Here is a 27,902-nt window from a genome sequence, read left to right on the forward strand (position 1 = left end):
AATAAGATGAAGACAACATAGAACAGATTATGTGTTGAAGGGCATCAGCTCACATCAACTGTTCATTGTCTCATCATCGCAAAGAGGTACACCAAAAATGAACTGAAGAGTACGGTAATCAAAAGCTATAGAAAAAGAACTATTTTTTTCCACCAGCAGGATTCACATACAAAGCTATACAGAGCCACTTGCAGAGTGAAAACCTTCTCCAGATTTTATAGGATAAAAGGCACCCACTGTCAGATAAAAAGTACTAGAGTGCCCAATAATGAGACTTGATATTGCTTTGAATTAAGACAGCTCAAGTGTCTCTGCACTTGTAAAACAGGCAATTGACAACCTGATACAACACACACATAATTAAAAATCGACTCTATTGAGGAGCTGTTCGTTGCGCCAGATGCTCTCTGCAGTAACTGAGAGAGCCTGTGGGAAAAAATATATAGTTCAATAGCACACTATGTGCAACAAGAACTGCCCAGGGTGTAAAAAGTGACTGATTTATTTTTCTTTTATTTATATATCATAGATCATAGAATGGCTTGGGTTGGAAGGGATCTCAAGGATCATCAAGTTCCAACCCCCCTGCCACTGTCAGGGCTGCCAGCTGCTAGATCAAATGCTAGATAAGACTGCCCAGAGCCCCATCCAACCTGGATTTAAACACCTCCAGGGATGGGGCATTCACAGCCTCTATGAGTAATCAGTTTCAGCACCTCACCATTCTCTCAGTAAAAAACCTCCCCGACATCCAATCTAACCCTTCCTTCCTTGAGTTTAAAACAATTCCCCTTTGTCCTATCACTATCTACCCTTGTAAAAAGAATTCTATCTTGATTATAAACTACCTTTAAATACTGGAAGGCCTCAATGAGGTCTCCCCACAGCTTTCTCTTTTCTAGGCTGGGCAAATTCCTTCAGTCTCTCTTCATAGGAGAGGTGCACCAGCCCTGGACCCTCTCCAAAAGCTCCATATCTTTCCTGTGTTGGGAATCCCAAACTGGATGCATTACTCCAGCTGGGGTCTGAGGACAGAACAGAAGGGGACAATCAACTTCCTCACCCTGCTGGCCACCCTTCTTCTGATGGAACCTACAATACCATTAGCCTTCCATGTTGCGAGCGCACACACCGCTGGCTATTAAGCTTTTCATCTACCAGGACCCCTTTATTCAGCTCTGGTGAGGCCGCAGCTCAAGTACTGTGTCCAGTTTTGGGCCCCTCGCTGCAAGAAAGACATTGAGCCCCTGGAGCAGGTTCAAAGAAGGGCAACAAAGCTGATGAGGGGTCTGGAGCATAGGCCTTATGAGTAGCGGCTGAAGGAGCTGGGATTGTTCAGTCTGGAGAAGAGGAGACTCAGGGGAGGCCTTATAGAGAGCAATAACTATCAGAAGGGAGGTTTTAGTGAGCTTTAGGATTAGTGAGGTTTAGGCTCAATGTTAGGAAATACTACTTCTCTGAAAGAGTGGTCAGGCAGTGGAATGGGCTATCCGGGAAGGTGGTGGAGTCACCCACTCTGGAGGAGTTCAAGGAACGCTTGGATTTTGTGTTGAGGGATATTATTTAGTGAGAACTATTGGTGATAGGTGGATGGTTGGACTGAATGATCTTGTAGGTCTTTTCCAATCTTGGTGTTTCTGTGATTCTGCGACTCCTAAGTCCTTCTTAGCAGGGCTACTCTCAAGAAGTTCTTCTCCCAGTTTGTATATACATCTGGGATTACTTCGACCCAAGTGCAACACTTTGCATTTTGCTGTGTTGAACCTCATTAAGTTCACCAGGGCCCACCTTTCAAGTTTATCAAGGTCCCCCTGGATAGCATCCCTTTCTTCTACTGTATCAACACAACACAGCGAGAAGTGCTATACATTCTGAAGAAAATTTTAAATAGAAACCAATTTATTTGCTAGTTCTGTTAGCTGCTACTCATTACTAAGAAAACACTGCCAGGAAGGAACACAGAAATACTGTCAAGGCAGGTAGACACGTCTACACATTTATTTGTAGTGTGTCCCAACAGAGTTCAGTGACACTTGGCTTAGAAAAGCATATTGACACAGCACATTTTTCCAAGGGGAAAAAAAGCAACAATCAATATTTGTATACCACAATACAAATATTTTACTGTGGATTCTATAATGTAAATTTCAAGGATTCATCATCTAATATTTTCTGGGGCCATGAACCTCAAAACAGTATAACCTTACTTTGTTGAGCAGCATGCCATTTTGGCCCTCCAATCCACCATCTGAAATCAAAGTTAAACCGTCATTTATCAGTTTAATTAGTAACATGCTTGACATTTTCTACTTGTTTTGTTTTTGTTTTTGTTTTTTTTTAAGAGTAGCTTCTGGTAGAAAAAAAAACATTCAGCTGCCCTTTCCCTGTGACCAAGAGACTGAAATAGTAATGAATTCACGTCTGCAAACTTACTTTGACTCTCAAAGTTCTTAATCCATTACACTAAAGTAGAAATTTATAGTTAATGAGGCTTTCTTTCCCAACTGGGTTAGCAAAACTAACAAAACCCCTCAACTCAGCAATTTTAACACCTATTTTCTGACCATTCTAAGCAATAATGATGTTTTATGCAAAAAGGGAACCAAACAACATGTTTTATATACTAATTTACCTCACTTAACAGAATACATAAGACACAGAGCAATTTGTTTTTTATTCACCTAGTCTTCACAGAGACCAGAACAACCATAAGTAAAAGCTGTAGACATTAAGACATAAAAATATGTACATTTAGAAACAGGTTAAAATAGATACAATTCATATGACTTGTATAATTGCAACTGAATGCACAAGGTTATGCTTAGTTGTGAGTTGAGCAGATTGAGTAAAACATCTACGACACAACAGAAGATGTGAAGAAACTCAAGTGTTTTAAGACCTAGTCATAACAAATTAGATACAAATAAAATCAGTAATGCGACAGAAGAGGACATAAATGAAATAAACTCTGGTAGTTCTAGCAAAATACATATATTAATGAAATAATTCTGACAACTGCTAAAAGACATTCATGTCATATCTAAACTAAGGACAGGAAAGTGTTCAGCCATGCATATGAAAGTATACTTTAGAAGAAATTTCCTAAATAGTTATACTATAAAAAATATATGAAATCCTGTTTGAGCAGAAAATGGTAATGTTGACAACAGCTAACAATGTATCAGATAGGACTGTTAAAAAACTGCAGAATCTTTTGAAAGAATGAAAAAAGTGATGTGGGCTTAGGAAAGCATTACCTAGTATTTAAGAAATATTTTTGCATTCATGTGTTTCATTTTCATGTGCTTTCTCTAAATGGTTCTACTTTAAAAAAAAAATAAGTCACTCAAATTCACTGCTCTGCTTGCTCAAATTAATCTCCTCAAAATTAGAAACACATCCGCATATTTATTTCAGGAAGTATTTGCATTAATATGCTGAAAAACACAGCTTTCAATATAACACATTCTAATTAACATAATCCATTTTATTTCTATTCTTGTGCCTTAGGCATCAGGAAGCAACGCTGCACAAATAATAGGTGGTATTCAGAAGAGTGAAAATTATCAAGATTAAATGATGAAAGCGCTTACCCTATGAAGAATGCCTTCCTGATGGCCAATAGCAGAATAAACTAGCAAAAAGGCCGAGTGACTCCCATTTTGCTATCTATCCATGTAGGAAGGTTAGTCACCAACAACAGTTATATCCAGGTCCTAGTACAGATAAATAATAGTTCTACCAACATCGTTGGAATATCTATTTGCTGTACAGTAGTTCAGTGTTTTCAAAAAGAACTTCCATAATTCTATCTTTTATTCTCAATTGATATTGACCTACTTCACGTTTTAGGTGACTCTTCTTTAGCCAGATTGTATATTAGCTTCATGTTTTAAAAAGCTTTTTTACATACATTAATTCATATGTATTTTCTATTATAACCTTGATGACAAGAGCCCTATAAACTGAGGTTCACTGCTTCTGCACTTAACTTGCCACCACTTAGACTGTGAATCATTGCAATCATAGCAGAATGTTTGTTCAGTTCCTCTTTCTGTAATTTTACAAGTGCTTCTTTTTCTTCCAAGCGTACTTCCAGTTGGGATTTTTGAACTTCCAGAGAAGATGCCTGCAAAAACAGCCAAAATGTTACTATTCACTCCATCATTAAGTGAAAAAACAAACAAACACAGTGAAAGCTAAGTAGTCTGGTGATGAGTTTAAGCAAGCAATCAAAAAACATCATTTTAAAATTACAACTTTGTTTCAGAAATACCTTCTTCAGGTGTACATTTGGTGTACATGAAAGTTTTACAGCAACTGATGCACTTCAAAACATTGCATACCAGTGGGATGCACTAAACCCCACGTTATCATTCTTCTATTTAAGTAACAGAAACGTTCACAGTTCATCCATCCATGTTTCATTTCAGTCCACACACTGATAAATATTTATCAAGGAGATGGGAAGTATTTGCTGTATACTACATAGCATTGTCCTAGGGAGTGGGAATACTGTAAATGCTTTGACAGACTGCATACTTCTTTGTGATTACTGATTAGTTTTTATGTAAAAGGAACCTCTACCTTGAGAGTTTACTGGAATCTTAATGATAGGCAAGAACATGCAAACTACGCTGAGGTTTTGGAGATTTTTTTTTAAAAAACAACCAAGGAAAAAAATCCACACATTATCCTGTTAACTTCAGAGTATGGCCAAACTGGTCTCTATTTTTGCTTTGAGAGAAGACATTCTTTTTCTTTGAGATAAAAATTAAATGTTTTATTAGAATTTCAAAGATCAAGAAAATCAGAAGTGTTTTGGTACATCCATATGCAGTATCCTAATGCAGACTGCAAGAAAGGGGAAGGAAAAAACAGTAACAAAAAAAACAACAAATAACTCAGATTTCACAGTATACAACTAGAAACTGAAGAGGAATGTGCTGTTTACTTACTTAATATTGCATCACAGTTTTTTTTCTTTCCAAATACAATGTAGACTACGTTTTGCACAGCCCTTAGACTCTGACTTTGCTCTTAAATTCAAGCTCAACTATTCGAAACTCAAAAGTTACATAATTAAGAGTTCATTCTTCTTCACTATAGGGTCAGTTCTAGTTTTATTTAGTCACTTCAAAACTGAAATAATGATTATTCAGCTCTATCAGTTATATAGAACTTAAAACTCCAGTCTCTAGAGTGCAGGTGGAAATAATTCCTTACCTTAATACTCAGTTCCTTCCTCGCTTGTTCTGTTTTGCTCAACTCCTTTCTAAGAACATCAACAGTTTCCTCCATATTGTTTTTTTCTTTCTGTTGAGCTTTCAGTTTTTCTTCCAGAACTTTCATTTTCTGTTGCAAGCCTTACAAAAACCAACATGTTAAAAGATGGGTTGTCCATCTTAAAAAAGAGATACTGCATTGCCTCGGAAACAAGTATATACACATTTCTAATACTGAACATAGCTGCTAATAAGTGCACTACTGAGTGCCACCTACTGCTAAGTTTTAGCAGTTGCTTTTTGGTACTTGCTGAAGAGTTAAATTGAACTCTTTCAATTTGCAATTCCCACAGAAAATGGGTCTAATGGACATGCTGTGAAGAGATCCTGAAAGCACAAATCATGCTGTGTATGGATTTAGTGAAATCAATATAGTCTTGGAAAAATATATCTATATTTTCTTAAATATACAAAGACACATCTGTCTCATCAACTGTTAAATAACATATGGCTGGCTACCTTTTAGATTTACAATTACTAAGAAAAACATTGCTGCTTTTCTACAGCACATAACAGCATCTTTTAAATTGAGCTTTGTAGGTCTAATGATTTTTTAGTTAAATGACTTACTTGCTATTTTGCTATCTCTATCATGTAGCTGCTGCTGTAGTTGTTTTCTGTGTTCTTCAGATTCTACCAACTGTGCAGCAGTCCTAATATTGAAGAGAGAAATTTTTAATTCCCAAAGTAAAATACATCACCATTTCTTTGCTCTAAGAAGCTAGAATGATTTTCACGTCATTTGTAACTCTTGTCAGGAGCTTAAAAATCAAATCAACAAAACGATGAATTTGCAGGGTTTTTCCTTTTTCCCCTCCCATGAAAATTATTTATCCCCCTTAATCAAAGACAATGCAGAAACTACTGGAAATGTTTTTTTCCTACAGCCTAGACTGTTGCTCTTGATTACAGCCACAAGACATTCAAGATACCATGGCAGAAATGAAATCACCTTTCAACCTGAGTCAGAATTCACTGCCATTAGGGACTGATGATACGGGCTTTTAGCTCTTGGTACGCTCCTGAACTGACCATTACTAAAACCTTGTTTCAGGTAAGTGTTATCATCTATGTAAACACATCTGTGCATAAGGATTTTCTGATATCATACTGAATATTTCCAGACAGTTGTGCAACATGCAGGAAAAAAATGAAGTTTCATAAGACCTTGCTGTAGCTCATACATAGGTTTGCTGCAGTCTTTACTAGTTAGAATAATACTGAGATCTCACAAAATATACAGGCACTGTTATCCGCCAGTGTTACAGCTGTAACCCAAGCACTTCAAACTCCATTAACTTAATTTACTGTCTCCATTGCTAGCTAGCGTAACTTCTAAGGCATATTCCATCTCCCACTTGCCCCATTTAGAGGACACCTATTGTCATTCTTGCTGGCCTGTTTATCCACTTTCTTATCTGCAGCCTCTGGCAACAAAAGGGGAGAAGGATAGTTCAGTCTCTTTTATGTAACTATTCAAGAATATTTATACAGCAACTGCTATCCCATTTGCCTTAAACAAGGGAGATCCTTCTCAGAACACTTCCTCAATTATACTCAACTGCATATTGCTCCAATGAAGGTAGGTGCCCACATTTATTCACAAGCAAATGCATCTAAATGAAAGTTTTCCATTTGAATCAGAACTCAAGGCAGAAGTCAGAGCAGTCTCAGTCACTAATCAAGTCAAGAAGTTGGAAGGATGTAGTGAACTTTGAAAGTGAAACCAAGAATACCACTTTCTCTCTCAAGTGAATATAGGATCTGACGGTAAGCATATTTTAACAAATGTGTTCTGCAAAATTAAGTATCAAACAAAAGTTCTCAAATAAGAGCCCTATTTATTTAGTTAAGAGGGTGAAAGATACACCAAGTCTCTATCTTAAGCCATCAGAAAGGAAAAAAGTTACAATTTCTTCTCAACAAGACAGAAGTAGCGCTAGCTTTATAGTTGAAACACCAAGGATGGAATGTCAGTCATCACTATTTCTAGTATAATTTTAAAATGCATTAATTTATTGGGTTCTCTCCCCCTCCCTCCCTCACCCCTCTTCTCTTTTTCTTCCAGAAAACAGAATCACAGAATTGTAGGGGTTGGAAGGGACCTCTAGAGATCATCGATCCAACCCTCCTGTTAAAGCCGGTTGCCTACAGCAGGTCACACAGGTCAGTGGCTCCTGAACATCTCCAGAGAAGGAGACAAACATAGCATTTAAGTACTTCTGCTGATATCTGACGATGTCACAGAGAAACCTTGTAGGATAAAAAGGAATATGTGAAAATCTTGGCTCACAACATCAAGAATTCAGTGACTACCAAGACACTCTCCCCTTCCCTCCAACAAAAACCCACTCCCAAAATGGCTTCTTTTCATTTGTTTTTTAAATTCCTACTGTTGCTGCAGTATGTGGGGATCCCCTCCTGCTCTGAACCAACACAAGAGAAAAAATAAAATCACAAAAATCACTAATACAGATTCTCATCTAATATACACATAGAAAACCACTCTAAAGGATCTATTACTTCTTCTAGCTACACTTAGAATCATTTAATGGTTTGGGTTGGAAGGGACCTTTACGATTATTTAGTTCCAACCACCTGCTATAGGCAGGGACACCTCCTGGTAGACCAAGTTGCTCAAAATCCCCATCCAGCCAGGCCTAGAATGCTTCCAATGAGAGGGCATCCACAACCTTGCAGGGCAGCCTGTTCCAGTGTCTCACTACTCTCACAGTAAAAAAAAAAATTTCTTCGTAATATCTAGTCTAAATCTACCCTCTTCCAGTTTAAAACTATTTCCCTATGTCCTGTTGCTACTTTCCCTTATGAAAAGTCCCTCCCCAGCTTTCCTGTAGGCCCCCTTCAGGTACTGGAAGGGCACTATAAGGTCTACTCGGAGCCTTCTCCTCTCCAGGCTGAAGAGCTCCAACTCTCTTAGCCTGTTCTCACAAGGGAGGTGCTTCAGCCCTCTGCTTATCTTTGTAGCTCTCCTCTGGACCTGTTCCAACAACTCCATGTTATTCTTGGAGGCCCCAGAACTGGATGCAGTACTCCAGGTGAGATCCACGAGAGCAGAGTAGAAGGGCAGAATCACCTCCCTCGACCTGCTGGTCACACTTCTTTTGATGCAAACCAGGATATGGTTGGCCTTCTGGGCTGCAAGCACATATTATTGGCTCATACTGAATCTCTCATCAATTGACAACTTCCAATCTTTCTCCTCAGGGCTGCTCTCAAGCCATTCTCCACCCAATCCGCATCTGTACTTGAGACTGCCCCAACCCAGGTGCAGGACCTTGCACTTGGCTTTCTTAAACTTCATGAAGCTGACATGGACCCACCTCTCAAGCCGATACAGGCCATTCTGGATGGCATCCCTTCCCTTTGGTGCATCAACTGCACCATTCAGCTCAGTGTCATCTGCAAACGTGCTGAGGGTGCACTCAAACCCATTGTCCATGTCACCTACAGAGATGTTAAATAAAACCAGTCCCAACAGTGATCCCTAAGGAACACCACTCATCATCAGTCTCCACTTGAACACCGAGACAGTGACTGTAATGGCATGACCATCCAGCCAATTCCTTATCCAGCCAGCAGTCCATCCATCAAATCAATTTTTTTTTCCAGTTTGGTGACCATGATGTCATGTCAGACAGTGCCAAATGCTTTGCACAAGTCCAGGTAGATGGCATCAGTTGCTCTTCCTTTAGCCACTGACGCTGTAACTCCATCACAAAAGGCCACCAAGTTTGTCAGGCATGACTTACCCTTGGTAAAACCATGCTGGTTAACAACAATCACCTTGTTTTTATTTTCCATAAGCCTTAGTACAGCCTTCAAGAGGATCTGTTCCATGATCTTGCCAGGCACAAAAGTGAGACTGACTGGCCTGTAGTTCCCTGGATCTTACTTTTTTCCCTTCTCGAAAATAGGGGTTATGTTTCTCCTTTTCCTGTCAGTGGGAATTTCACCAGACTGCCATGACCTTTCAAATATGATGGATAATAGACCTCTCATATGCTACTTGAAGCACAGATAATTGACAAATTGAATGCTGAAGTGCTATTTAATTTTACTGTTTTTCTTTAATTTGCTTAGAGACTGAACCTAACTTACCTGTCATTCTGCTGCTTCAGTGATTCATTTAGTTTCTTCATTGCTTCAATTTCTTTATTTAGGGAATTGCATGTAATCTGTAGATCTTTATGTTGTCTTTCAGTTGTTTCATACCTACAAATAAATTAGAGGCTTATGTTTGAAGATAAGTGCTTTTGAAGAGCTTTTAGTTTAATAGTTTGTAAAAATATACTTGACTTCTCTTGTTCAATCATTTCACTCAAGTTAAAAACAAGACACATTTTTTAAAAGTACATACTTAGGGGAAAAAAAAAAAAAGCTTCACTAATTATTAATGATCTTCCCTCTTTCTTCCAGTATAAAATTCTTCAGGAATAACAAACAAACAAAACAAAAACAACAACAAAAAAAAGATGTACAAAAAACAGATGTATTTAAATGTCCGATATGTACAAAATGTTACAAATAAACTTTTTGTAGTCACCTTTTAAGAGATCCTCTGAGACACTTTTTGAGCACCAGTTCTATAGTGCTCAAGTTTCTAGTTCTAGAACTTGAAAATACTGAAGACGGTGCAAAGTGCAATTAATAAAAGTTTGAGGCAGATCTCACGCTCGAAGCAAATCACTTTACTACTTTCCGAAAGGAAAACTCTCTCCTCCCATGTCAACTTTCTGGTTATGTTTAAGGAACAGCACTTAAAGTCTGCAGATTGAGAAAGCAAGTTTTTACTTTATAAAACCAGTGTAAAAATCACTAAGCTATTTTATTCCTACTTTGGGAATTTACAGCTTTTAGATAACAGATTAAAAGATGTTTTATTCCATACAATTGCTCATAGAGAATACGATTAAGTACAACTCAAGCAGAAAAGGAGGAACTTCCACAGTGACTATACTAGATGCATGCATCCTGTCCATTATGGATTTTCCTGAATAAACATTTTTCCTCCTTCAATGCCTATTATTGGCAGAGATATAACTTCAAAATTTCTAATACAATTCCTGCATCCATTGTAAAGTAAATCGCTCTCAATTTTACCAGCTTCTTTGCCTTGCTGACACCTAGTGATGAAAACAACTCATGCAAGTTGAGATGCCAAAGTTCTTTTGAGCCTTTATTCTTCCTAAGCATGTTATTTCTCCATTAAAAATTTCTACCCTTACGTACTTTTTATGTCTCCCATGTCTTACGTGTTTTTTAGCCTACAATCCTAAGGAAATAATGCTTATAAATTATTTAAGACACACAGGGCACATCTTTCCTCCCTACATCACTTGATTTCAGTCAGGCTTACTACAGAAGCAATCAAACATGCAAACTCCTACATTACACAAACATATTCTGCTGACTGTTTCTCTAGACAATTTATAGCATGTCATCAAGACAGCATTAAAGTTAAAGAAAGAAGCCAAGAGCATGCTGTAGAACCATTAGAAATTAAGCACTGTTGGTTTGTTTTAGAAACAATACACAAAATTCTTGTCATTTCCTGAATTAGATCTTCAACATCTACTACTTCAGTTCTCATCCAGTTTAATCAGGCCATTGAGGACCTTCATCATTCTAGATGAATATTTCAAATTTCCTTTAAGATCCTGAGCTTCTTACCTCTGAAGAAGATCAACTGATGATTTTTTTAGCATTTCATGTTCCTCAGCAACTGTTTGTAATTTCCTGTTGTGTTGAAAGAGCTGTTCAATATCAGTCTGTGCCCTTTCAGATTCTACCTGCTGAGCTTTCAGCAAAACATTAAGTTCTTCATTTTTTCGTTCTGCATCCTTCAGCATTGCAGCAAGAGTTCGGGCCTTTCAGTGGAAAACATCCCCCAAAATAAAAAGTAATTATAAACATTTCTGTCTTATAAATCATGTCTTAATAGGAATATTTGAGGTCATACATCTAACACTAAAATCCCATCAGCTACGTTAAGGAAATAGTTTCTGTCTCCTAGTATTAAATACAAATTAATTAATTCATTCTAAATTCCTTCAGCTCCTTCTATAGTGCTAGAAGTGAATAAAAAAAAAAGTAAAATATGATATAGTTTAGCTATGGCTTCCGTAATTTGCAACCCAAATTATCAAATCTTTATTTGAATAACAGAAATTATGAACTTTCAAAGCACACCTCAAATAAAGCTTGCATCACTGCAGTATATATTTGAGAGTTCATCTTCGTATGAAATGACAAAGTAGTTAAAAGCCACAAACAGTAAACCATTCATCATATACCAGTAATATTTACATAGAATACTAATAAGTGGTTTTATTCATTTTTAAATTTACTACCATTAAATTAACACTAATGGCTAACAAATGTTCAAATACAGTAAGACAGCTTTGTCAGCTTCTAATATGGAAAGGGCATTAAAGAGTTCCAAAGAAACATCTTGTTTTTCTTTGCATTGCTACAATGAAAATTAAGATTGTCCTAATTTTTAAGTATAGGTTAGTTAAACAGTATAGAGTTTCCACATGTGCAAATACAGTCAAAGCTACCCAGAACAGTTGTTACTTTGCCCCAAAACATTGGGGAAATGGTTTTAAGTTGAAGGGGGGAAGATTTAGGTTGGATATCAGGGAGAAGTTCTTTACAGAGAGAGTGGTGAGGTGCTGGACCAGGCTGCCCAAAGAGGCTGTGTATGCCCTGGCCCTGGAGGTGTTCAAGGCCAACTTAGATGGGGCCCTGGGCAGCCTGATCTAGTATTGGATATGGAGTTTAGCAGCCCTGTTTGCTGCAGGGGGGTTGGAGCTTCATGATCCTTGAGGCCCCTTCCAACTCAAGCCATTCTATGATTCTATGATACCAGAATCCCAGAAAGAGATCCCACTCACCTCAGATTCTGCCTGAGCCCTCTGACATCGGTACTGGGCCATCAGTCTGTCAGCCTGAGCCAGAGCCAGAGCCTTTGCTTCCAAAAGGTCTTGCAGCCGAGTTTCCTTTGACTGTGCAAAGGAAGAATGTTATTCATTAACATAATCTGAATCTACCAACAGCATCATATTCATACATATTAGGTCGTACTCACAGCTAATGATGAAAGCTTCTGCTCATAGATATCCATTATGTCAGAAATCCTCATGTCAGTGATTGGTTCCTTAACCTGTGGACATGTTTTACAATTACTGCTACTGTAAACCTGCATTTACTTGGACAGATAACATGTCTGAAAAGCTTAGTTTTGTGAACTTTAATCTGTTCACTAGAGTTTTTTTTTTATTTTATATTAATCTCTGAGACTGACTACTTAATTACATTCACTTGACTCTTGCAGAAAGTCTGCAAATAAATTTAGTAGGGTGAAGATGAGTCATCTTCAGAGGCAGATGCCTATCAAGTCAAATCAGTGATATACCATGAAAAGATAATATAACCACTGTAACTTTGTTCCTGTTGGTCTATTCTTTGCTGGAGACTTAGCAATCCCCTCATAGAACATTTGCCTCAATTTCAACAACAAAAAAATGCAAAGATGAAAACACTGTTTACAATACACAGCCTTCTTAGCATGGAGACCATCAGAAAAGGTTGAGGTGAAAAGCTCTGAAAGAATACTAACCAGAACAGAAATTGTTAGTTTAATCCATCAAATTACTAGAGGAGTACTTCACATGTATTGTTCAAGAGTCAGTGTTCATTAGAATATGCCCATCAATTAAGTCAAGTAAGAATGCAACTAGGTAACTTTAGGATTTTTTTTTTTTTTCCCGTAGGCCATACAATAATAATACCAATTTTGAGCAGGCATTCATGTGCTCTATCCTGTGACTAAGTGTAAGCTATCTTTCTGCTCATAAAATGGACACCTATTAAAAATGTACCCTCTCTGCACCGTTTTGAACCTTTGTGCAAGATATATACTTTTGGGCATATTAATAGTAGCTCCCACATAGCTCCAGTTTCTTTTCCTGCTTGCAAAGTTGCAGTAACACATAAAAGCATATAGAACTGACTATAAGAAAAGCTTCTGTAAGTTCCCTTCATTTTCTTTCTGCAGTAATACTATTGAAAGTGATTCATATGTTTTTACACATATTTGAGCCTCATGGAACACGCGAAGATGAAGCATCAGGTATTTCAAGTGATCATGTAAACTGACTTTTAATTAATGTACTGCTAAAAGAAAGTTCTACTACTTAGAAGGCCTAAAAAAAGATTTACTGAACACTAATATTTTCTCTACCTCAAAAATTTGAAGTGATTGGAAGCTGCTGCACTTAATGCCATTAGGTACTTTGTGCTGACTTCCATTAATGCATACAAAGCCATGCACTTAGGAAGGGGGATCTCCCTGTACACACCCCACCAACTCCAGCTACCTGCAGCTAAATCTGACACCTACCTCCACACCCAGCATTTAGGAAAGGGGTGGGAAAACCAGTCAGAGAAGGGAATTCCAACAGGGAGCCCAACTTACAATATTGCACAAAGAAACATCACTGACCTCTGCTCAGGAGCTCAGTAAAAGAACTCTTAAAAAGGTAAGAACGTAAATTGAGCTCAACTGATCACGCACTGTAGCCTAATACTCTGATTAAAAACAGTCAAATATTTAGCAAAGATAACATAAAATTATACTAACTTCTAGTCCAGAATGAAGTTTTTGTATTAATTCCTGAACACTTGAACTTGTGGATTCATCACCATTAGCACAAGATGAAAAACTTCTCACTGTAATGTTACTGATCAAGGGTGACTGCAGTTGGATTCTTTTTGATGCATGTTCTTTTTCCTGTTGTCTGTAAGCATTATTTGCAGCAATGCTTTCACCAAGCCTGTGAAAACATGACTGATATTAAAAACAATCTGCTTCAAATACTGCTGCAAGGACTGAAGATGAGAAATATTTCACAACATAATTAACTTATCTTTCATTGAAAAGATAGACTAGAGAAATAGTTACATTTGCATTATCACACAAACTTGAAAAAAGTTAATCCTGAGGGACAGAAGTCTATTAAACTGTCATATATAGACAGTATATAGATTATAGTATGTATAGACAGAAGACTATTATACTGTCAAGGATTTGCTGTTAGTTGTGTACCAGTCAGTACTACCTCCTCCAGCCTCTAAAACCACTGCTGTCTCTTACCTGTAGATTAGGAGGATATGACAATTTTTTCTTAAAGTTTCTGCCTCACATAAACTAGAAGTAATAAGTCAAGAAACGCGAGCATCACTAAGGTTATAAAAGCATCAAATCTTATCAGATTATCACAAAAATAAACTTACACTATAGCAGGAAAATCTGGTAAGGGTGCAGCCTCAAACAATATTCTAAGTCCTACTTGGACTTGTTCTCTGTAGTCTGATGTTAAAGCAAACGTCAAAGGTGTAATCAAGCGTTGATCCTAAACAAGAAACTACTTTGGTCAGAACAATACGTAACAGTCAAAAACAACAAAAAAAAAACAACCCCAGACATCACAATACCAAGGCCTATGAGAACAGACACAAATCTACCTTACTAAATACTGCTGTTTTACATTTCAGAATGCAAAGGTTAATAAAGTGATTTAAAAAAGAAAAACATACTTCACATTTTGGAGTGTTTCGAAATTTGTTTTCTTTAGTCAACATGACCAGTAAAGAGACTACATAATTCCTTCAAATTCTCATCTGCTTGATTTTCATCATAAAGGGTCACAAGCTTAAGTTTTATGAGGATTTTCTGATAACTCTGAAACTCTCATTGTAAACAATTCCCATTCTTCAAAGAAAACTCTCCCAAACAATATGAAATGCTTGATTATCCAGATTATTTTCTATCTACAGAGCAAGCATCTTGACCAACAGAAACCAAACACTTGCCTGTGCAAAGTCACAGAGTAGGTGGATACGTTTAATGCTCAACAACCTCAGAAGCTTTTCAATTACATAGCTGTGAAACTTTTTCTTATCCCTCACTCACTACCCTCAAACTGCAATCCTAATGTGGCCTTAGAAGGATAATTCTTAACAGGTGACTGAAATATTTCACATGCATTACTGAAATAAGAGAGGTAATAGCAAGTTAGTCTTGTTTTAGAAGAATTAACAAGATTAAGTTCTTAATCTTTAAGAACTGTAGCTTTTCACTAAAATTTTTAGCGTGACAGAGATAAGCACGAAAAAAGATTCAGAGCTAGAATGACTAGAGTTTCATAATACTTTCCTTCACAGATACCCTTTATAAGACATTTTACTTTATAAGACACTTTAAACTCATACCTGTAGGATTTTGTAGAAGCTGACTTCCATACCAGGCACATCCTGCTTCAGTCTGCTCATAAGATCAAGTGTTTTCAAAATAATATCAGCAGCAAGTTTGCTTTTAAATACACAAAATCAAAGTGGAAAAAAGGCAGAGAGATTTGTCAGATCAGCACTGATAAATAAATTAAGACAAAGCAAATATGTCCCTAAACCTTCATAAATAAACTATCTCTAGCAAGGCATGAGTGCAAATACCATGAGAGATCATTCAGCTCCTTAGATGCTCTGTTGAGCTTTTCCAGCATACCATGGATAGCAGTGAAGCCTAACACACTTTCACCTTGAAAATAAAGAGGTTTTAATCACAGGTCAATTTTATCTTGTTGGGCATATAACTATTAGTTCTATTGACGTTCAAGTCAATGACTCTGAACTGAAGGGATGTGTTTTCTGTTGTGTTGTTTTGGACTTTTTTCCCCCCACTGCAACCACAGCCCCCCTCTTTCCCCAGTATTGATGGATGATATCATTTCTGAAAAGCAACAACTCAGATAAACTTCTGGATGAGGTTTAAAAATCACTGTACCACATAAACACAACATACACACAAAACAACCCCAGAAAGTTTAAGCTAGGTTTATTCGTTGAACTGACTAACATGTTACATCCTATCGGTATTAAAATACTAAATTTGATTTTAAAACAATATAGACTTATTTGCATTTAAACAGTAATTTCAACTGTGGTAGACTTTCTATTGGAACAATATCACAACTCTCAAAAAAGTCTAGGTAGATTAAATTTTAGAGAAATTTTTGTGCTCACCACATTTTAGAGTCCACTACCTTTGTCCCAAAACCAGCATCAATCCTACTATTGGTAAACTGGTGCTCAATTAGAGACACACAATGGCTGGCAGTCAGCAGCTTTGAGGCATGCATTTTCAGTACGTCGTCTCCACACAGCAGTAGGTTGAGTTAAGAATAAAACTTGATCTATGCTTAGGTATTGGCACCATAAGGCACTGTTTTAATAATAAAAGAGAAGCTAGCATATCAAAGCATGATATACTCCAAAAATGCTTTTGAAGCCCAACTACATAAACCTCTTAGGTCATGCTTAACATACATGCCAAGTGTTCAACTGTTCTGTTGAACTAAAAAAAAGTATTAACTTGGAAACAGACAGCCAAGGAAGCTATAATTATACGAGTTGCATAAAGAAGATGAACAAGAGGGATTGAACAACCAGTACCTAAAAGAAGGACTAGTTCTAAGGGGAGAGCCAGTCAAGAGACTTCTTCACAGAATTCAGCTGAGATAACAGACTACATCCTGCAGTTTTGTTCTCCTTATTTCATGACACTAAATTCAGAAAAGCAACACAGAAGCAGAAGGCAGCATGTTTCTCAAGAAATTCATAGCTGGATGCTTGAAGATGACATCATACATTTGCTTACTCACCAAACTCACCCCAAATCTGGTCCAAATCCTGTCACAGACAGGAGGTTAGACTGAAAAAGGAAAACTGCTCTTAAATTCTAATGAAAGAAGTCCCTTTAAAAACAGGGAGTATAAAATGAAACAATTTCACATTATTTTTCCCCTTGCTTCACTGATCAAAACTGTTACCAGCTTTGGCTGGATACTGCAATGGACTTAGCTAGACCAAAATATTACACCGATTAAGAAGAAGGCCACCCAAACACCTCTTGTAATTTCAATAGAAAACACTCATTTTTTATTTGGAAAGTGCTCCTATACTGTTGAACAACCACTGTGTTTTATTTGGAATCCCTGTGCTACACAATAATTTCACAGCAATTATAAAGCTACTAAAGGTCCTTCAAGATGACAGTCCTAAGTAAGATTAGTACAGTTATTGCCATTAACAGCTGTTAGAGTAACCCAAGATGGATATTTCTTCTAATGCCTTAGAGCAGATCATAGTGGAGAAGTAATAAATTAGCAGACAATAGGCACATAAAAAAGGATATCTGTGAGAACGTTAATAGCCTTGACCATTCTTTCACACTTTTTCTTCACTAACAGCTCATCCACAATCTGTTCTGGCATCTGAAGATGATCAAGAAGAACAGGCAGCAAAAGATCCACAAAGTGTTCAGCTGAGGCACTGTTCCCATTACTAATAACATCCTGTAATAAACAAATTTTATGTCAATATTTACAACTACAGAATAAGGAAGACAAGCCTACTCTACTCCTTGTATTCAAGCCTTCCCAGACTATTCCTATTTCAGGTTTAAGACTTATGATCAGTATCATACTGGAGAATCAAGTTTAACAAATAACACTGGAAAAGCAGAAACTCACTTCTACAAGTCCTTGAAAAGAAGTACTGAATAGATTTGTGTCTACTTCGTGAACGGCCAACATAATTTTCAGAAAATATAACTTTGTAATACAGTCCTGAAAATATATTTCTAATGTGTTTAAAAACAGATGTTTGATAAAGTATGGAATTTTAAAAACATTTCTGGTATATTTCTGCATCCTACTTTTCAAGTAAAACACTAATAAATACTTAAAAATCGATCAAAGCAAAACTGCAACAGCTAAGTAGTTCTTTAAGCTCAATCATTAGCACTCGTACCTCAAAAACCTCTTTGAATAGCTGCAATGCTAGAACTGAACAGTCTTCAGAGCCTTCCAGTGGTTGGTTTGACAAGTGCACCAATGCAACAGATGGTTCAGAAGTCTTTGAGCGAGTCACAAATCTGGTATTTCCAGAGACTGGCAAGCCAGATGGGTCCAGTATTGCCTGCCGCAGGGTATGACGCAGTTCTACCACAGAACAGAAGGCAAGCAGCAGTTCTAAGATCTGTATGAAGTGAATGAGAGTTCAATTGGTTTAAACCAATTACTCATGTAAAAATTGCAACTCCCATAGTACAAATCTAAAGAGATATCTAAGTTATAGACAATTGCTCTTGACATATTAGAATTCTATGAAGGATATTTTTTCTGTAAAATCAAGTTAGCAGCACAGTCCATTAGACTAGTGATTAAAAATAATTAAAAAAAAGGACCAACTGCTCTCTAATTACTTCTCAGTTATAGAAATGCTATTCTGAGATACTGACAGATAGCTGTGAGATGAAGACCCCTGGAAAGCTCCATGTCAACACATTTTTCAATTATAAGCAATAAACAACAAAAACAAACGTACATGGAAACATTAGCTTTCATCATATATTATGATGCAAAATGCTTTGATTAGAAAAGTTTAAAATTGTTTGGTCAACATGTATCTTTGAAACATTTTCAGGACAAATTGTATTTTAGCATTTAGCACCACATAGCCGATGCTTCAATTATGTAAGGTGGTAGTGAGACAAAGTTGAATGCAACAGAGAAGTGCTTAATCCAACATGACGTCAAATTGTTCAAATACTGTGGAATAATGTATTTCTAAGTTTTTAGAACTACTAGGAAATAAACACCAAGAAAAAAAAAAACAACCAATAACCCACAAATAAACAAATTCAACCATAACGTCCTTTGAAGAATTAGATTTAAGCTGATAAACATTGTAGGGTCAATAAAGAGTCCTTATGTCAATTTACTTCATTATCAGTTCTCACACACAAGGAATCTACTTATGGTTACAGATGTGGAACTGTATTATGAGTTGTACCCCCTTGGTCTTCTGATGAAGTACCTTAGATAACGAATCTGGATCCTTTCCATGAAGGAGATCTAATACTTGACCAAGGCATGAGGTGAAGTGCTCATATCTACAGCACAAATGGAAGGAAAGATGGAAAAAAATAATTTAGTATCAATAATTTGGTATCAATATCTAATAATGTTCAAGTAATGAATACCCGAGTCCAATTTCCTTTTTACCCCCAAACACTTCAAATACAGTAATACCTTTGATGGTGTAATTTCAATGCAATATAAGCTAAATTTTAAAAATATCCTCAGAATTAGAACAAGTATTTTTACTGCTAGAGATTTGGATTGAAGTTCAGCAACTAAGTTCAACTAGTGGAATGTGCAGAACCAGTACACAAGCATTTCACATAACAACTCTGTGATGCCCTGCAGGAAAATTCTTATCACTTTGACAGTAGGACTATAAAAAAAAATGATAGCTATTCATCAGATTGTCTGACCACCAATACTGACCAAAGAATTATTGAACACAATCATTAAACGTTTCTTAAGCAGCAATTAAAGCACAGGTTTTGATTCATGCTTCTGTGTAAAACAGGTAACACAAGAATCCTTTAGCTTCGGATAGAGCAGATACTCATCTAATCTAGTAACACTCAAGAAGCAACCATGAATTTTTAATGAAGCCATACCTGGTAAGATAATCTGCAACTTTGGGGTTTTTCAGAAGATCCATAAGTAGATCAACAGAGTATTTTCTTGTTAAAGTACCATCTCCATTTACAACAATATTGAATATTAACTGAAAAGTCTGATGGATATTCCGTGCATGAAAGAGCTGAAAGGAAAAATAAAATTACACATGTGAACATGCTTTGCTTCCTCAGGTCTCTCGCATATAAAAATTAGCTAGAATTATTTTCTGAGTTTGGCCAATAGATTTATCAACAACTTGAAAATAAAACTGATTTCAAAGTATCACTTACTTTTTCTCCTACTTCTTCATTTAAAGTAAGGCTTGATAATATTGAAAGTGCAAATACAACCACAGTTAAACTGCTGTGCGCCAGGAAACTTATTAAGGTACGATAGAAACTCTTCACGTTACTCTAAAACACAGAGAAGCACAGGTATTAAAAATTTTATTTTCTTCTCTAAGAGCACCAAACTTACACATTGCAAATATTTATAAACAAGAGATACAAATTATGAATTACAATAACACAGAAATATGCTATGACAAATGTTCTCTAGAAAATTTATTTTAGTGTTCTTCTACTGGACTGGAGCACCTCCCCTATAAGGACAGGCTGAGGGAGCTGGGCTTGTTCAGCCTGCAGAAAAGAAGGCTGCGGGATGACCTCACTGCTGCCTTTCAGTACCTAAAGGGAACCTACAAACAGGAGGGGAATCAACTCTTCGAAAGAGTTGACAACTACAGGATGAGGGGAAATGGTTTTAAGTTGAGGGAGGGGAGATTTAGGTTGGAAATCAGAGGGAAATTCTCTACAGAGAAAGTGGTGAAGTACTGGAACAGGCTGCCCAGAGAGGTTCTGGATGCCCCATCCCTGGAGGTGTTCAAGGCCCGGTTGGATGGGGCCCTGGGCAGCCTGGTCTAGTATTAAATGGGGAGGTTGGTGGCTCTGCCTGTGGCAGGGGGTTGGAGATTCGTGATCCTTGAAGTCCCTTCCAACCCTGGCCATTCTGAGATTCTGTGATCATGCCTAGACAGCAGCAGTTTGTGAAAGGCAGGTCCTGCTTGACTAACCTGATCTACTGCACAGTTACAGAAGATGACAGCAATGACTAAATTCTCTGTTGAATTTGTGTAGGATAGAATGAAAAAAAATAGGAAGGAATTACATCATTATTTTACAGGCTGATGAGAAAGTCACATCACTAACATCTCTAAGATAAAACAACCACTGAAAATTAACCCTATCTCCTATCTGCTCTTTGAACAGACTTGGACACAGTTCTTTTTTTCTCCTGCATTTGTTCCAAGGTAAGTAGTACAATGTTCAGTGCCATGTAGATGAGTTTGTATTCCTCCACTGAGGAATAAGCTGTTTGCACTGACTGATGAACAGATAGACTGCGTAGATCAGATATGGATGTGTATTTGAAGATTCAAAGGTCCTGACCTGATATCAAGATCAGGGGTATTTTATTGATTTATCTTTTGAAAGAGCAAATCTCTTTCCAGGCCAAACTTATTGCAGCTTAGAAAAAATATATATACTATAACAACATTTAGTTCTTCTAAGGAAGAGATACTCAAACATCAGGTTCACCTTTCACTTGTAGAGAACCGTTATAATAACTGAATGCATAATGCAAGCCTGTGCAACAACACAGCAACAAAAGAGAACACACAGCTTTCAGTTCTACTGATTGTGTTCTCTAATGTGAGTGAAATATCCACCATCGTTTGACAAAATAGTGAACAACAAGGTCAGGATTATTACTGGTGCAAAAAAGAGCTCAGTGAAGTAACTCACTCTTACCCCTATGTCAGAGAATCACGCCACTACAACAAAAGACTTACCAAAGATTTTATCTGAGTTTGAATAGGTAAGTTGTGACGACAGAGATTTGCCAGAAGTCCTAAGCATGGTATTGTTAGCTCATCTTCTGTGGACTGACTTAAAAGAAAAATCCGGAGGTTTAAACAAAGATGTTTTCATTAAAGCATCCATAGATTAGTTACAGTAAAATTGCTTTTTTTCTGTAAGTTACCATTCTTCCAAGAAAAGTGCACCCAACACTTGCAGATCCCAGACTTCGGGCTGATTTTAACTGAGCTTAAGAGGAAGAATGAGCATCAAAGATAAATGCTATCAGAGGTCCTTTATTGCAGGTGTCTTTAATAGTCATTAGACTTGCACAAAATTTGTATTATTCTAGAGGAAGTATGCTTACAGTGACAGGAATGATTTTTTTTCCTGGTTTTTGTCTTCATTAGCTCCCCCTCCCTGGGGGTGGCTAAGAAGCCAATTAATATTCAGCCACCTAAAGTTGCACAGCCACCACATTAACAACCCTTAAAATGTTTTCCAGAAACATCTCTGGCAACTTCAGAGCAAAAATATCACAGCACCCTCTGCAGACCATGTTAGTGCAATAGGCTCATGGGCCTCAGAAAGGTTAGAAACCTAGCTAGGTATTTCCCATGAGCAAAGATAAGTGAACACAAACTTACACATGATGCATTAGAAATGAAATCAGTTCATTGACGTTGGCACCAGCGCAAAAGACTGGAACATTGTAGGTTAGTCTCTGCAGCAACTGAATACTCTGAGGAAATAAAAAGCTATTCACATGCCTTTCCTACAGCATCTCACTAAAAAATGTGAAGTACATAAAGTATTTTCTTACAGCTGAAACTAAATAAAGAAATAAAGCACAATAAATTGATTCATTTTTCAACTGTAATGTTAACATCACAATTAGGCATGCTGCTGCAAGCACGCTGAGTAATATCCTACCACACTGACCTCCATGTACTTAATAAAAGATCAAACATATTAGTGAAGCTTTATTTTGGCAGAGTCAACTTTGTCCCATCCAATTCTCCCCTTTTTCCTCATCAGTCAATTCTCCATTCTGTCAGTGAAAGACCTAGATGTTTCAGCAATATTCAAAAGCACTTTGCAGCCTCTAGCAGGAAGTATGTTTATAGTAAAACAGGTGTGTTGTAAGGACTGCCAACAGATCTAATGATAGTACTGTCTTTCATCCAGGATTATTTGGCATATAACTTATTTAAATGTGACACAAGTATACTCAGACATGACAAAAACCACAGCATAGCTAAGGATAGCAGCTGAAATAAAATCTCACTGTGTAAAATAGCTGACATAAGAGCTTAAAGGTCTTATAAATGGATTTATTTGTGGCTACAAAATCTTTCCCCTTGACTGACACGTCAACTGGGATTCTTAAAGCTTCTGGAACTCCTAGTACTTTGAGAAATATGCAAAACATTAGAAAAGTATTCTACACTGCACTGGATGCTTGACTAACCTTCCCACCGAGTAAGGGCAACGTAGCTGCTAGCAGACTACTTTTTTTTTTTTTTTTTCCTCCTTTCCTTACTCAGAAAAGAGATGACCACAAAAGAGGTGACCATAGATGGCCAGCAAACACATGCTGAAAGCTCAAACCTACGTATGACAAAATATGTATGCATTCAAGGTGGGGGGGGGAGCCCAACTTCATTGTTTAGCATACAGAAATTATAGGTGCAAGTTAGTGAAACTGGACTGGGAGATATAATTTATTCACTGAAAATAAATAAATAAAGCAATAATATAATGATGTCTACACTAGGCTCCTAAAAGTAGGCTTCCATTAGCACAGTCCCTTTTATTCAACAGCAGACACCACTGACCAAAGAGAAGGAGGCACATACACTCTGCAAACCTCCAGAGAGCAGCAGCCACAGCCCTTTGCTCTTTCACAGTTGCCAACCTACTGATTAGACAAAACAATATTCAAATTTTTGTTAGGAACCTTAAAATGAATTAAAAATAAAATGAAAAACAGAATGAAAAATAAGCTTCTAAGCTCTCAATCAGTAGTGTCACACAGTGGAAGCTTCCAATTTAAAAATGTTTTCTCTTTTTTTCTTTAAATGTATTAGAACAGGTAAGAAGCACAAGCAATATTACAGATAGAATACATAGAATCTGCAGTGCTAAAATCCTGTCACACTAGACTCACACAGCAAATAAAACATCCAGCTTGTCAACTTTTACTCAGTAAGCAAACATTAAGCATTAGTTCCTGTTACCTGTAATAAGACTGGATCACTAAGATTAGTAGAACTTCGATGAACCACTCCTGCCAGCACATTGATCAGACTGTAGGTATCCCGAAGAGCTTCTCTTGTCTCATTGTCTGAAGCTAGAATTTAAGAATTATTTAAGAGCAAACAAAGAAACAAATAAAAAAAACCCACCAACCCACAATCTTATGTAATAGCAAAAGCAATTACTGTATTAGCAACTGATCTAAGAAGAACCTAAAGTCTTTCTTCAGTTTTCCACATATATTTCACAAATAATACAAATCACAGCTCCTATACACTTGAATCTCCACCTCAATTCTGAGCTTACAGTCAGTTGAAACACTAAGACCTTTCCTTGAAATTTTTGGACAGTGAAGAAAGCATCAACAAAGTTTAAGCTTTATTTGAAATCTTGAATCCTGCACTTGAGAAGCTTTAAAGCTCAAAATCAATGATATTAGTTTCCTCCTTCATGCCAAGGTAGGCAAGCAGACTAAAACTGATAACTTGATAAGGTTATATAGCAGTAGTAATACAAAAAAAATCTATTCTGCTTAGTCTCAGAAAAGACATAGCAAACAAGGAAGACAGATAAAACAACAGATCAATTGGAGGAGAAGTGATTCTTAAAGTTTTCCAGATCCAAGAGGTTGGGAAATACACTTACGAAGCCCAACAACATATCATTTTACAGTAATCATTAAAAAAGAGAAGATAAAAAACGGGTCATCTTAAACAACTTAAATCTCAAAGAACTACCCACATCTAACAAGAAAGCCGAAGTTGAGGGATAAGAGAATTTTTTACTCATACATATAACCTACATATGCAGTTATGGTGAGCACAGAGCTCCATAGATAAATGAAGAAGTCACACTTCTATGAAAGAAAATCAATCCCAACAAACAAATGAAAGGCTCTAGGATCTGTTTTCTAATGGGGAAATTTGAAGCACGTGAGTCTTAGAGAATTCTGTCAAATATAAAACAGTGGTTTAATACTTTTATCTGATCTTGTATTGTCTAGTGGATCAGGCAAGCACTTCAAGAGCTATTTATTTTTCATACCTTTGGTTTTCCTAAGAAGTTCATCACACGTGCCACAGAATCAACACCTGCCTTGTCTTCTCTTTCTAAGACACAAGATTAATGTTAAAATGCAAATCTTACCTAGCTGTGATAGTAAAGTCACCAAAGACAATGTTAGAGAAGGATCTATATTAGCGTCCTCAAGGAGTTCTACTAGGCAATTAAGACATTCACTTGGTAGAATCTGGTTGGAAGCAAATAATCTTTTAAGCTTCAGTCCTGAGATTACCTAGAGATAAAAGGAGAAAAAAATCTCAATTACTTAACTGCTAGGTCTCACTCCTCTGTATACATCTCTGGTACTTCAACTCAATAACCTGTTTTCTGAAGAACTGGACTGAAATAAAATGGTTTTATTCTGCTTGAAGATAAGTAGTAATAGATTGGTGCTGTTTTGTGAGAACACTATGCTTACAATGAAAAATGGAATGCTGAGTTAAAGGAAAGCCCATTTACGGGGATATTAAAAGTGACAGACCTGCACATAATTGGACTTGTGTTATATATGCATGATAGGACAATGTAACTTTTTTTTTTTTTTCTTCATATCCTCTGTGTACTTTTCTACAATAGACCAGAGAAGGAAGTTAATCACTGAATCACTGAGGTTGGAAAAGATTATGAATGGTAGATCCTGTCTGACAAACCTGATTTTGTTCTACAACAAGGTGACCCGCTTAGTGGATAAAGGTAAGGCTGTTAATGTGGTCTACCTGAACTTCAGTAAAGCCTTTGACACTGTCCTCCACAGTATCCTCATGGAGAAGCTGGCTGCCCATTGTTTGGATGGGCACACGCTCTGCTTGTTGAAACACCAGCTGGATGGCTGAGCCCAGAGCTGTGATCAATGAAGTTAAATCCAGTTGGTGGCCGGTCACAAGTGGTGTCCCCCAGGGCTTGGCACTGGGGCTGCTTCTGTTCAACACCTTTATCGATGATCTTGATGAGGGGATGAAGGTGCACCCACAGTAAGTTTGCAGATGACACTAAGTTGGGAGGGAGTGTTGATCTGCCAGAGGGGAGAAAGGCACTACAGAGGGATCTGTATCGATGGGATCGATAACTGGATTGATGGACCAAGGTAAACAATAAGTTTCAATAGGGCCAAGCGTCAGGTCCTGCATTTTGGTCACAGCAACCCCAGGCAACCCTACAGGCTTGGGGAGGACTGGCTAGAAAGCCGCCTGACAGAAAGGGACCTTGGTGTATTGATGGACTGTCAGCTGAATATGAGCCAGCAGCATACCCAGGTGGCCAAGAAAGCCAAGGGCTTGTACCAGGAATGGTGTGATGAGCAGAACTAGGGAAGTAATCCTGCCCCTGTACTCGGCTTTAGTGAGGCCCCACCTTGAGTACTGTGTTCAGTTTTGGGCACCTCAATAAAGAAAAAGGTGCTGAAGCAGGTCCAAAGAAGGGCAACAATGCTTGTGAAGGGTTTGGAGAATATGCCCTATGAGGAGAGACTGAAGGAACTGGGAAAGAAAAGGCTGAGGGGAGACCTTATCGCTCTCTTCAAATACTTGCAAGGTGATTACAGTGAGAGCACGGTTGATCTCTTCTCACTGGTGACAGGACAAGGGGAAAAGGCCTCATGTTGTGCCAGAGTAAGTTTAGGTTGGATACGAGGAAAAACTTTCTTACAGAAAAGGTTGTTAAGCACTGGAATAGGTTCCCCAGGGAAGTGGGGAGTAACCATCTCTGAATGTGTTTAAAAAACATTTAGGAACATGCTCAGGAACATGATTTAGCAGAGGGTTGTTAGAGTTAGGATAGTATGGTTAGGTTGCAGGTGGACTTAATGATCTTGAATGTCCCTTCCAACCTGAGCAACACACACACACACTAACCATGTTCCTCAGTGCCACATCTACCCAGTTCTTGAAGGCTTATGCCAAATCTTCTATATTGATGTTTTAGTAACAACGATTTTTAAGAAAATCTGTATTTGAGAAAGGTAGTGCAGATGAAGCAGCTTAGTCACTATCCCAGTACCATGCCTGCTGTAAGGGCTGCATCAGGACAGGGAAAGGTATGGGTGGCTACAGCAGCAGACATCCCTGAATACACATCACTTGAAACCAGCTAAAGGCAGGTACAAGGCAAGTTCATAGCTCAAACTGTATTTTTAAGCTGGGAAATCAAAATGATCCTCGTGGGCCAGTGTTTAGAGAGTAGAAGCATGCCTGACTTCTGTGAATACCACACACATACGTAAACATCCAGTACATCTGTGTGCATATATATATATGAAAACAGCTTAAAACGCTACGGTAAAGGACAAAGTAACAGCACGAGGGACAAAAATAAGCTGTTTCTCCCTCCCCCACCCCGCATGAGACAACCCCAACAGAGGGTTTCTCAATCTCCACCCGCTGAGCCAAGAGGGAGGCCACGGCCGCCTCGAAGCTGAGTCGGCCGAGCCCACGGCAGTTCGGAGCCCAGGCCGACCGCCACGGAGAGGAGCCAGCCGCGGCCGGCCACTGAACAGTGCCGAGAGGAGCCGCTCACGCTCCCACGCTCGAGAAAACGAACGCCACGGCCAACCCCTCGCTCAGAGCAAGCCGCTCCGCTCTCACCTCCAGGCTGCGCTGGACCAGAGCAGCGTTGGATGGCGTCTTAGCAGCTCGGTACTGCGTGGCTGCCAGGAGCAGGGACTTCATGCAACCTGAAGCATCCATGACGCCCCGAACCGTTCCCTCAGAGGAGCGAGCGGCAAACCCCATTCGTACTTCCCGCCGCCGCCGCCATTTTGATGGCAGCGCCCACTGAACGGGAGTGCCCGCCTACCCGCGGGGCACGGCGGGAGGCAGCGCCGC

The 27,902-nt window shown here is 38.0% G+C and overlaps 1 protein-coding gene across 2 annotated transcripts; it reads right to left on the reverse strand.

Moving 5' to 3' along the window:
- Positions 1–2,310: 2,310 nt before the first annotated feature.
- Positions 2,311–27,877, reverse strand: CIP2A (cellular inhibitor of PP2A). 2 transcript variants are annotated; one of them, XM_085239481.1, is made up of 21 exons: positions 27,663–27,873; positions 25,168–25,315; positions 24,003–24,115; positions 22,410–22,504; positions 21,756–21,852; positions 20,194–20,316; positions 19,900–20,045; positions 19,248–19,323; positions 18,180–18,407; positions 17,563–17,722; positions 16,392–16,533; positions 15,582–15,681; positions 14,604–14,722; positions 13,951–14,143; positions 12,397–12,471; positions 12,203–12,313; positions 10,977–11,173; positions 9,405–9,518; positions 5,856–5,938; positions 5,227–5,366; positions 2,311–4,129 (listed from the first exon to the last, which is right to left on the reverse strand). In XM_085239481.1, the coding sequence occupies exons 1-21, from the start codon at positions 27,807–27,809 to the stop codon at positions 3,959–3,961; spliced, it is 2,778 nt and encodes a 925-aa protein (XP_085095607.1). In that variant the 5' UTR covers positions 27,810–27,873; the 3' UTR covers positions 2,311–3,958. The 2 variants fall into 2 exon arrangements, with proteins under 2 accessions (XP_085095607.1, XP_085095615.1); XM_085239489.1 differs by lacking the exons at positions 2,311–4,129; positions 5,227–5,366; positions 5,856–5,938; positions 9,405–9,518 and adding an exon at positions 9,866–10,070 and having other exon boundaries at positions 27,663–27,877.
- Between the last annotated feature and the right edge of the window lie 25 nt (positions 27,878–27,902).

The sequence above is a fragment of the Meleagris gallopavo genome, chromosome 1 (assembly GCF_905368555.1).
Source record: "Meleagris gallopavo chromosome 1, MGAL_WU_HG_1.1, whole genome shotgun sequence".
NCBI classification, from domain to species: Eukaryota; Metazoa; Chordata; class Aves; order Galliformes; family Phasianidae; genus Meleagris; species Meleagris gallopavo.

What these genes read in the sequence shown, in the direction of transcription:
- CIP2A (XM_085239481.1), bottom strand. Translation starts at nt 27,809, where the DNA reads ATGGGGTTTGCCGCTCGCTCCTCTGAGGGAACGGTTCGGGGCGTCATG. An exon ending in GACTTTACTATCACAGCTAG is followed by an intron (nt 24,116 to 25,167) that starts GTAAGATTTGCA and finishes CTTAAATTCTAG; the next exon opens with CTTCAGACAATGAGACAAGA. An exon ending in AGAAGCTTTCATCATTAGCT is followed by an intron (nt 12,314 to 12,396) that starts GTGAGTACGACC and finishes TCCTTTGCACAG; the next exon opens with TCAAAGGAAACTCGGCTGCA.